The 10453-nt window shown below is 35.3% G+C and overlaps 1 protein-coding gene and 1 long non-coding RNA gene across 3 annotated transcripts in view; one reads left to right on the forward strand and one right to left on the reverse strand.

Moving 5' to 3' along the window:
* The window catches only part of LOC126967372 (eukaryotic translation initiation factor 3 subunit A-like), a 32411-nt gene extending 22371 nt beyond the window's left edge, over window positions 1-10040 (forward strand). Inside the window, exons 18-24 of one of the 2 annotated variants that reach the window (XR_007729984.1) lie at window positions 322-403; window positions 1739-1966; window positions 2321-2405; window positions 3760-3971; window positions 5502-5641; window positions 6155-7673; window positions 7713-10040. Coding sequence is in view for 1 of the 2 variants with exons in the window: in XM_050811810.1 (XP_050667767.1) it covers window positions 322-403; window positions 1739-1966; window positions 2321-2405; window positions 3760-3971; window positions 5502-5641; window positions 6155-6201 (794 nt within the window). In the remaining variant the exon portion in view is untranslated. Of the gene's footprint in view, window positions 1-321; window positions 404-1738; window positions 1967-2320; window positions 2406-3759; window positions 3972-5501; window positions 5642-6154 lie in introns of both variants that reach the window. The other variant, XM_050811810.1, reaches the window with a different exon arrangement.
* The window catches only part of LOC126967401 (uncharacterized), a 557714-nt gene that overhangs the window by 144757 nt on the left and 402504 nt on the right, over window positions 1-10453 (reverse strand). The window lies entirely within an intron of this gene.

The following is a 10453-nucleotide window of genomic DNA, read 5'->3' on the forward strand; positions in this document are numbered from 1 at the left end:
GTCGAGTTGCGGAAAACAGCCAACAAAAACGTATTACCTATAAATCTGTACATATTTAATTTAATTTATTTAATATTGACACACAATATACTTAGTACAATATACTTACTTAAACATACATAAATACATATAAACATCCATGACTTTGAAACAATTATCTACCGGGATTCGAACCCGGGACTTCTCGCTTCGTCAGTCAGGGTCACTAACCATTCGGCTATATAGGGGTCGTCATATTAGTGTATAATTAAATTATTGTGGTGTTTGGTTCACCAAAATCGTAGTTGGTGCTTTTGAATAATATTATTTTTATGTTCACAGCAAGCCGACCCAACCGCTCACCAGAACGTTCTGATCGAACTGAGCGCCGTCCAGACCGGGCCCCGCGCGACCTCTCAGACAGGTAACTTTAGTGTCTTATTACTTACGACATACAAGTTTTTTTTTTAATGAAAATAAGGGACGAAACGAGCAGGACGTTCAGCTGATGGTAATTGATACACCCTGACCATTACATTGCAGTGCCACTCAGGATTCTTGAAAAATCCCAAAAATTCTGAGCGACACTACAACTGCTCGTCAGCTTGAGACATAAGATGTTAAATCTCATTTGCCCAGTAATTTCACTAGCTACGGCGCCCTTCAGACCGAAACACAGTAATATTTACTCATTACTGCTTCACGGCAGAAATAGGCGCCGTTGTGGTACCCATAATCTAGCCGGCATCCTGTGCAAAGGAGCCTTCCACAAGTGGCCATATATCGTGTATTTGGCAATCTGACTAATATAATGTTTTTCTGTTTACGTGATACCCTTATTCAGTACCAAGTTAGTCGGTTTTTGTTTACATAAACATATATACGTGATATAATTTTTATATTGAATTATATCTTTTAACATGCAAATATATTGAAATGTAATTGTAACAATGCTTAAGTATAATCCATTTGATTTTAACACTTAAGAAAAACATACAATATTAGTTTCACCCTATAACTCTCTCTGCCAGTGAATGTCCATTCAAATTGGGTTCACCTACTTCGGAGATAATTTTGCGCAAACAGACATAATGAAATTACTGGTATTTTGTTTGAAACGGCACATCACATTTATTAATTTGCATGTATATAGGAAACCTTTGTTCCATCCTTGTATGTCGTAATGTACGCTTTTTTGACGATCTTACGAAAAAAAGACAGCATCGAGACAATACATAAACACACCTGCGAAGGAATTTTAATGGTGTGTTTTATGTTGATCAACTAACACGGGCCCACCTGGTCTACTAATAACAGTTATAGCCAAAAAGTAGGGACCATTTTCACGCAAAATAGGTGTACAATAGATGTTGAGCTTTTAAAATACCATGTCATTGTATCCATATCAAAATTTTAATTTAATCATATGTAACTTTAAAAAAAGTTAGAATTTAAAGGCTGGCAAAAACATTCTTGTGTTTTCATGGAAACATGAGAGATGATAATGTACATTCATTGATCCACGCGTCTACTACTCCATAGAAAAAAGTATTAGGAATGTACTCAAAAATTGTATTTAATATCTATGATACCTGGAAATATAACTACAGATTTGTCTTCGATATTTATTTACAGCACCAAATTACATATTTTGTTTATTACGTTGTAAAATGAGAGTTATTCATTATATCTATGAAAATTACATTTCAATAAAAAAGTCTTCATGAACCAATAGTCTTATACTTACATATTTCAACAGACGCGAAGATCGTCCTAAAGATGAAAAGCCATTTGAAAAACCCAGGGAAGATAGACCAAGAGATGAAAGACCAAAAGACGAGAGGCCAAGAGATGATAGGCCGCGAGATGAGAGACCACGAGATGACAGACCGCGAGATGATAGGCCAAGGGATGAAAGACCAAAAGACGACCGACCGCGCGACGATGGTCCTTGGAGATCAGTTAATAGAGAGCCAGAACGGGAGAGGTTAGTGTTGTAGGTTTTATTTTTTCAATTATATTTGCTGCTGAGTGCGTACCAATTATCGGTATGAATAACGTGATAAGTTATCAAATATATTAGCCGACAGACTAAGTTTGAACTTCAGTTAGATATGTATTTGTGTTTGCGTATCAGCAAGCACGTCTTCTTAATATGCTAACTAATTAAAACTATAAATATTTGATTTTAAAAGTGCATTGATACCAACATAATATCTGAAGACTTTGACAACAAAATATTGACGCATCACAATGGCAGAACCGACCTATAACCGCACCTAGATCTACCACTACCTTCAATAAGCTGAATGTTCAGTTAGTAATGTACGTTGTATTGCAGGCCGCGGTACGCCGGCCGCGTCAGCGGGCCCGAGGGCGGCTCCAGCTGGCGACGAGGACCGGCCGACCCGCCGCCATCTACTGCAGTCAGTACATCATACTATACTATAGTATATCTTGAGAGTATACTCTTACGGCCTTACAAATAAAACTGATATAAAGTTATACCCGAGATTAAACAATGGTTATTCAACATGTTGACTAACGACCGTTCCCAAGATACTATCTACAGATAAGATAAATTACTACCTTCTACTGTCAGCTGTCAATAATCTGAAGCTGTCCCAATATACCTGATAAGTCATGCTTATCACCTTATATTGGGACGCAGGAATTGCAATTTCCATACAAACTTCTATTGCTGGTAAGCCATATGTCGTCCCATTGACAAACAGTGTGTACGGATAAGCTGAGTTACCGTCGATAAGTTTATTGGGACAGAAAAGTCAACGATAGTTACGATTTTTATCTCAAGTAAGAGATAGACTGAATACTAGGAACGGCCTTATATCGCTGACAACACTGTCAATACAATGATAATTTTGAAGTATTCCGAATGTCAGGCAGCCTTGCAAATAAAAGTGGGAAATGTTATAAGCTAATCATAGGCAAAATGTCCATACGTAAACATTTTGCATTTCTTGGTTTATTCACAATTATAAATGTATACCAAGTTTACTTGTAAGACTGTTACTGTCTTATTAATAAACACAATGTAAAGCTTCTCCAAGTTTAAAATTACTTTTCCCTGTCATGTAATTCTGTAGTGACAAAGTCTTTATCTTACATAAAGATAAAATGTTATTAATGTTAAATTAATTAATGTAACTCAAAACATTACTTCGTGTTTATTAATAACACTAACAATAGTTATGCTATAACTATTCATTGACAACTTTTGTACTTGTTAACAACTTGAGTAAACTACGCCAGTTGAGGCAGTAACGAAACGAAGGTATGACGGAGAGCGACGTTTACCTGCTACCCGCGCTATCTGCGGTAGTACCGTTTCGCTCCCATGCGTATCAGTCCCCGTATTTACGCTTGTCATGTACACGAAATGACTTCTACATGCTTGGTGTTCTCATTCTCTCTCATCACTACGTGTTTTTGCTTTTTTTAATTCTTCCAGAAGTATCAATCTCTACTGACTAAATAATTTCATTAACGAAAGAACATTTATGTTTGCGAGGTATTTCTATTTTGGTTAAATATATGATTATTAATAAACATTTTGTAAAAAAATATGTTTGTGTTAAATTTTATCGATGTAATTGACATCATTGAGATACATTATGTTGGTTCCACCAATAAGGTCAATTGCAGTCTTGATGAAACATACCTACCCATAATTAAACATTGATCTCTTATTTATTAATAATGCTTCTATTAAAAATAATACAAAAGTGTTAATAGTTTTTATATACAAATGTTTTGTAGGAGCGTACCTCCACCTGGCGTTCTAAAGACGGCGCGCGTGACGAGAGACGAGATGACCGTGATCGATACCCGCCGCGTGACCGTGAAGGGTTCCGAAGTGACCGCGAACGTGAAGGATTCCGAAGCGACCGCGAACGCGATGGGTTCCGCGGCGATCGCGACCGTTTCCCGCCGCGACGTGACGACAGGGATCCGCCCAGAAGAGATGATCGGTATGTGTAACAATACATAGTCTTATAACCCGTGCCAATTAAAATGGCGGCGATACAGGTCTGACAGCGAAATAGGGATGGCAGATAATAATAATAATAAGCACATTTATTGAAGAGTTATAGATTACATAATTTTATGTGTTAGTAACTTAAAAATTTACCTTAAACTAATGTTATTACTTAAACTATAGTCCCCATCCCTTCCGGGTATATGCCTCCTCCATCTTCCACAACTCTCTATTTCTTGCTTTCTCCTGCCAGTTTTTATCTGCCACTGTAAGAAGGTCATCACTCTACCTCATTTTGGGTCTACCTCGGTATCTGTTACCTGAGAGACCACTCCATCTTGTCGCTTTTAAAGTCCATCTTTGGTCTAGGACCACAGATGACCACGGAGGATCACGTGTCCTGCCCATTGCCATTTCATTTTTTATGCATGTTCAAGGACATCTGTAAGATTTGTTTTTTTCCTGATGGTTTTGTCGCGGATTTTATGTATCTTTCTGAGCCTCAAGATCTGACATGCCTCTCCATGGCATGTTGTGTTGTTGGTAACCAATGTTTAATTTTCTTTGTGTGCACCCATGTTTGGCTTGCGTATGTGAGGCATGGTAAGATACGTATCCATTCCGACCTTTTTTAACTCTAAGCTGAAGGATCCTTTTAATATGTCTTTATGTGACCAGAACTTGTTCCAAGAGTTTTTAATCCTTCTTTCTACTGGCATGGATGGCAGATAGGTGATGTTAAATGTGCGAGTGAGAGTGAACATAGTCTTATAACCCGTGCCAATTAAAATGGCGGCGATACAGGTCGGTCTGACAACGAAATAGGGATGGCAGATAAGTGATGTTACATGTGCGAGTGAGAGTGGATTTTATTAATTAGTGGGCTCCATTTTAGATTCGTATCTTTATTGGCACGGGCTGTACTGATGCGCACAACAAGTCTTCATATTACATTTTTAAGCAAGATTTGTAGATTTTGCAATAATTGTTGTATAATTTTATATTAGTATGGTATGAACAAAAGAGAAAATAAATCAAATTGACAACAGTATTACTGTAGCTAAAGGTCGCAGATATTAATTTTATTTTCGTTTTTTAGCGTTCCGTTCCTCAAAAAGATTTGTAGGATTGAATCACTTTGTTGTCCTATGTCCGTTTCGAGTTGAAATTAACACGATACACTCATGGGTCTTGAATGAACTCATGTTGTGGATTGACGTAAATAAATTAAATGTTAAGATACTGTACTATGGTTGCAAGGGAACGATATATATACTCAAACATGAATAAATAATATAAACATCCCTGACTCGTAAATAAATTTCATATTCAGCATATGAATGTTTACACCTACCGGATTCAAAACCCTTGACTTATAGAACTCAGGTTCAGGTTGGCTAAACATTGGGCTATATAGGTCGGCAAAATAAACGACCTGTAAAAATTGTCATTTTATTAAAAACTAGAATACACAATTATGTATATTATAATAAAAGCTATTATAACCTTTTCTTATCGACAGGGATGGCCCACGGCGCGACGACCGTGACGGGCCCAGGCGTGACGACCGTGACGGTCCGCGCCGCGATGACCGTGACCGCGAGGGCCCCCGACGTGACGACCGCGATCGACGTCCGCCGCCACCACGACGAGAAGAAAAACGTAAGATAAACACTGATCAATTATGATTTTCACTGCAGCGCAGAAATACCAGGGGACTACCTAAGACCGTTTTGTGGGCAACTTTATTTTTTTTTGTGTTAGCAAACGGAAAAGAGGCTTACCTGATGAACGTAAAAAATAATCGCTCATGGTCTTCCGCGGAATTAATGAGGCATACTTTTTCGAATGGGTGGTAGTTTTACTTTCAATAAGTGATATCATATACTAATTTCTTAGTTATTTATACGTCTAGATAGAGTCTCTTGATGTTAGACAACCGATAAAAACAATCCAGGAATATTAGTTTAGTGTGCGTGACAAGCTAGGTCTTACACTTGGGATTTGTATTAATTAGTGTTAATGTGCATGCATTTCTCAAAATAGAGGTTAGTTCTAAACTATTTTTTACCGACGTTTTCACAGCTGTCATAGTCTATCTAGATGTATAAATGATCTAAGACTAATTTAAATTATTTAAAAGCTGATTTCCTAAAGTAATCTTATTGATTTCAGCCCGGGACCCAGACGCGCAGGGCTGGCAAGAAGTTACCAAACGCTAATTCATCTCCGGCGCGGGAATTGTATTTGTATTATTATGTATTATTGGCTAAACGGAGTGTTGACGTCTCCACCAATCACATCACCTTGTATAGAGTAATTAACATGTCGTCTAACCCTACCAAGTCAAATAAAATCTCATGTCACTCTTCGCCACTTAAAATCTACAGTTGCATCTAGGCATGTTCCAACACTGTAAGCTTTCCATCGTATCAAACACAGAGGTTCAGCATAAGGACTTAATTGCTACTGAATTTTATCTCACATCCAGTCCAACTGTAAAAGTTCATTAGGATGAAGGCAAATAGCATAAAAACCTATTCAGTGTGTACTCTACTAACTACTAAAGGCTTAAAAATAGCTTGACTCCAGGGCCCTCATAATTTAAAAAAGGTGTTAATGTAAACGTTCATCAACTTTGGTAGAATGTAGCCTCTTCATTCGGCTCCTCAATTGTTTGTGGGCATCGCCTCTTCTCTACAACAACCACTTGTTAAGCCTCACCGATCTACCTTGAGTCACAGTTACAGTCTCTTTCCAACCCATTCAACTCTACCTAGGGGTATTTTTCATTTTAGATCCACTTGGAAATAATTTTTACATCTCTAGTGACATTCATTGCAAGTGACTGCTTATCCCCAGCCTTACACAACATAATAAGTATCTGAGTATTATAATGTTCCAGTGTGAAGTGTGTGATTGTTATGGCAATTGCATATGAATCATTCAATCTCACATAACATATTTGTTTTAGGGGAGTGTTTGTTACGACTGTGCCAGGTTTTGTGGTTTCTGTGTAACAAACTTGGGCATTCTAATTTATTTTGGATACCTGAATATAAAGGGAGAATTTGAAGTTCTCAGTTCTATTTTTATTTCGATATAGGAATATTTTGGCAATTAATGTTTGCCATAGAAGGTAATTAGTGGGCTTATCAGTCACAAGTTATAATTGCTTTTTAATAATTTGGAAATAACAAAATGCCCAAGTCTTAGTGAAGTAAATCACTGACATGTTCATGCACACTCCGCATAGATCAGATCAGCATATGCTAATCACGACATATTTATTATAAACATGTTACATATTCTACAGGTGATGTTTTAATAGGTAACTATTGTGTAATCATTAATACTATAGATGTAATTTGTTAAATTACATCTATAGTCTATTAAAATAGTTCTAATTCTTAGGAAGATACAGATAATTTGGAGCATTGATATTAGTTAATACAGCCAATTAATGAAGAAAAGAACATTAAAAATTAACTAAGAATGGGTGCAAAAAAGCTAGAAACATATAATTGTTCGCATCAGTAGATAGATTGATTGACTGGGTGTAGGGTCAACGACCTAAATTATCTTAACTTCACGAAAAGAGTTTCTTCTCAAATGTTTCACGCAAAATTTTTATTTAGAATGTCAACCTGTACCTAATAGTCCGGTAACAGTGGCCCTGCACTGAGTTACACTTGTTAACTCGTCACTATTAAACAAACGTATTGCATACAAGTGACATTTGAGAGCATACTCGCAAGTGGTATAATGTAGTGTTTTTTAACCGAAAAGTTTGTATTGCCTTTTTATATAGATATATAGTATAGAAGCATATTATTACTAACCATGTAAATGCTTTGTAATATGTAATCTTTCTTGCTATGTTGTATGCCAGTTGTTGCTGGTATTCAACAAACATGTTTACTCTTTGTATAGATATAAACCAATGGCAGATAATATTACTATGTCAACTGTGTTATACCATGGCCATACCTATAGATGCAGAGAGATTTGACGCCACAACTCAGTCCTAGTCGTATGTAACGCATATCAGGGACATATTGACCAATTTAGCCTGTGCCTAGCATCCATACACCGATATCTATTATTGATTAGATCTATCTATATCATAAAAATATAATAAATAAATGGTTTTATTACTACTATTTATCTCTTGTCAAGAATATGTTGAAACAGACTGGTGTAGTGGAAGTTATAGAAAGTCGTAAATATTTTTGTTTTGTTGTTTATTCACTACTTTCTTCAGAAATTTATATTATAGAGGTCAAACTCAAATACTTTTAAACGAGTAGGTTCATGGAAACATACTTGAATAGTCAAGCAGCTAATGTTGAGACAACAATTTTGTCTTAAATCATTGTAATACAAGTATTAGAAAAAGTGTAAACACACAGGTATGCCATAGTAGTGTTATAAGTCAAATGTCTGCAGACAGAGCGTCTATTGAAACAAACATTATATTGATATAATCCATTGGCTGAATCTTTTACTTCTAAGTGGTTAAATATGGTATTCCAATACGACATTGTGCTATAAAGGAATTAAAATGTACGCTCTGTGTAATATTTGGTTTTTATTTTTTCCGTATTAAGTAAAACATTGCTATCTATTGTATTTGTTTTTGTTAACAGTCAAATTGGCACTCAATGTAGTTAGTAATATATTTTGTACTTGATTAAATATTTAGTGCAAACTCTAAGAGTTATGTGCCACTATTTTATTTGGTTGTGTTCATAGTAGGTACTTGATATACTATTTAGTTTTACTCTGCGTGGGATAGACAAGCTCTTGTGGCAAAAAACCTTAATATCAATTATTTAGTTTACCAGCTCCTAGAATACATCTTACAACAACGGCAAATATCTGGTCTAACGTATCCAATAGTGATTGATTAATTATATTTAAACAAAAGTAGAATGTAACAGAAAAAAGATAATTATTATACAGTAGAAACGAGGCGTGAAAAAATTAAAGAGTTGAGTTTCGTCTACTAAAGACTTTCCAATTAAGTAGGAAGTTTTGTAATTAAATTGTTGAATTGAAGAAATTAATTTTTTTTCTAAATTTAAAGTGCTCATTAAAAGTCTAATGACTGATTTCTTAGATTGATGGATGCTTTGGGTTTCTAACTCTATAATAAAGTTCAAAAAATTCAAATAAGTGTAATGTTATCTAAATTGCAAAATAATAGAGTTGAGTAATTTGAAATATGCTATGTATATCACTACCTCGCTATCCCCAACAACACGCACAGCGTGTTAACGCACTCAAGTGACTCGTGTTTTAGTAAACACAATACTTGTGTAAAACAAGCACCAACAGCCTGGTTGTTAAACACAAACATTGTGTTTTAGCACCCAACGCGTACATTAATTTTAATCTTGTTAATATGTCACAGGCACCTGGACGCATCACCAGGAGTTTATATGGCTTTGCAGCACGTTACACACTAATATTGTTAGATTATTTAAATACTTTCTATGAAATATCATAAGGGGCGTGGTCGTAAAGGTGGCATGTGATTTAGCGATAAATATGCACAAACAGAAGATGAAGCCCGTGTACAGAACGCCAAGGCTGTGCAGTAGAATCCTAGTTTGCTTATTAGTTGATTCCTTGATAGTAATAACCAAGTAACAAATTATTCAATTTAATGTTTACTGGAGCGCTAGTTATCACCAAAATAAAACATGGCGTTTCAAACAATAAATATCGTTTTTTTGTATTGTTTTTTACTGAATTAAATTACCAAACTTTATAAAGTCACCAATATTAATTTTATGTTAGTTTTTTTTTAGCTCAAAATGCCGAGCCATTTTGAAAAATGTTAAATATTAATTGATTGGCTAGCTGATTGACCAGATGGCTGCGACATATTTTTTATAACATATTTCATAACCTAAGTGTTACTATATATTATTTAGACTAGATAATAATATTCTATGCTGTCGTATTCATACTAACGGGTTTTGGGCAAATATTGGTCACAAATTGTAATCTTACTAATTCTGATTCATGTTTTATAATATACGGTTCCATTTCACATTTTTTTTTTTCTATCCTAAAACATCGTAATCCCATCTCGTACCAATATATTATCAAGATTAAAATCTGGCAACTAAACACATTTATTTAGTAAGATTTATTTTATTGGATCACAAATATTTGGGCATTATAAATCCACACCTCTCTGTATAAGTACCCAACTTAAACTTATTAGATGAGATTAATATTGAGGTAACCAATAAAACGCTAAATATAAATTGCGACTCTGTGGAAAAGCTTTTATTTGTTCGAAATTAACTTTCATTACTTGTCTTGAATGGAGCTATCTTTAATCTCTATTTCGGAGTAATGTGGTGGAACACAAAGAGCACATATTTCTACAGTTACGAGTAGATTTTTGGTGATCATTAAAAGGTGATAAGGTGACATGTTGTGGATTATTAAAATAAA

This window comes from Leptidea sinapis, chromosome 13 (genome assembly GCF_905404315.1).
Source record: "Leptidea sinapis chromosome 13, ilLepSina1.1, whole genome shotgun sequence".
Classification (NCBI taxonomy): Eukaryota; Metazoa; Arthropoda; class Insecta; order Lepidoptera; family Pieridae; genus Leptidea; species Leptidea sinapis.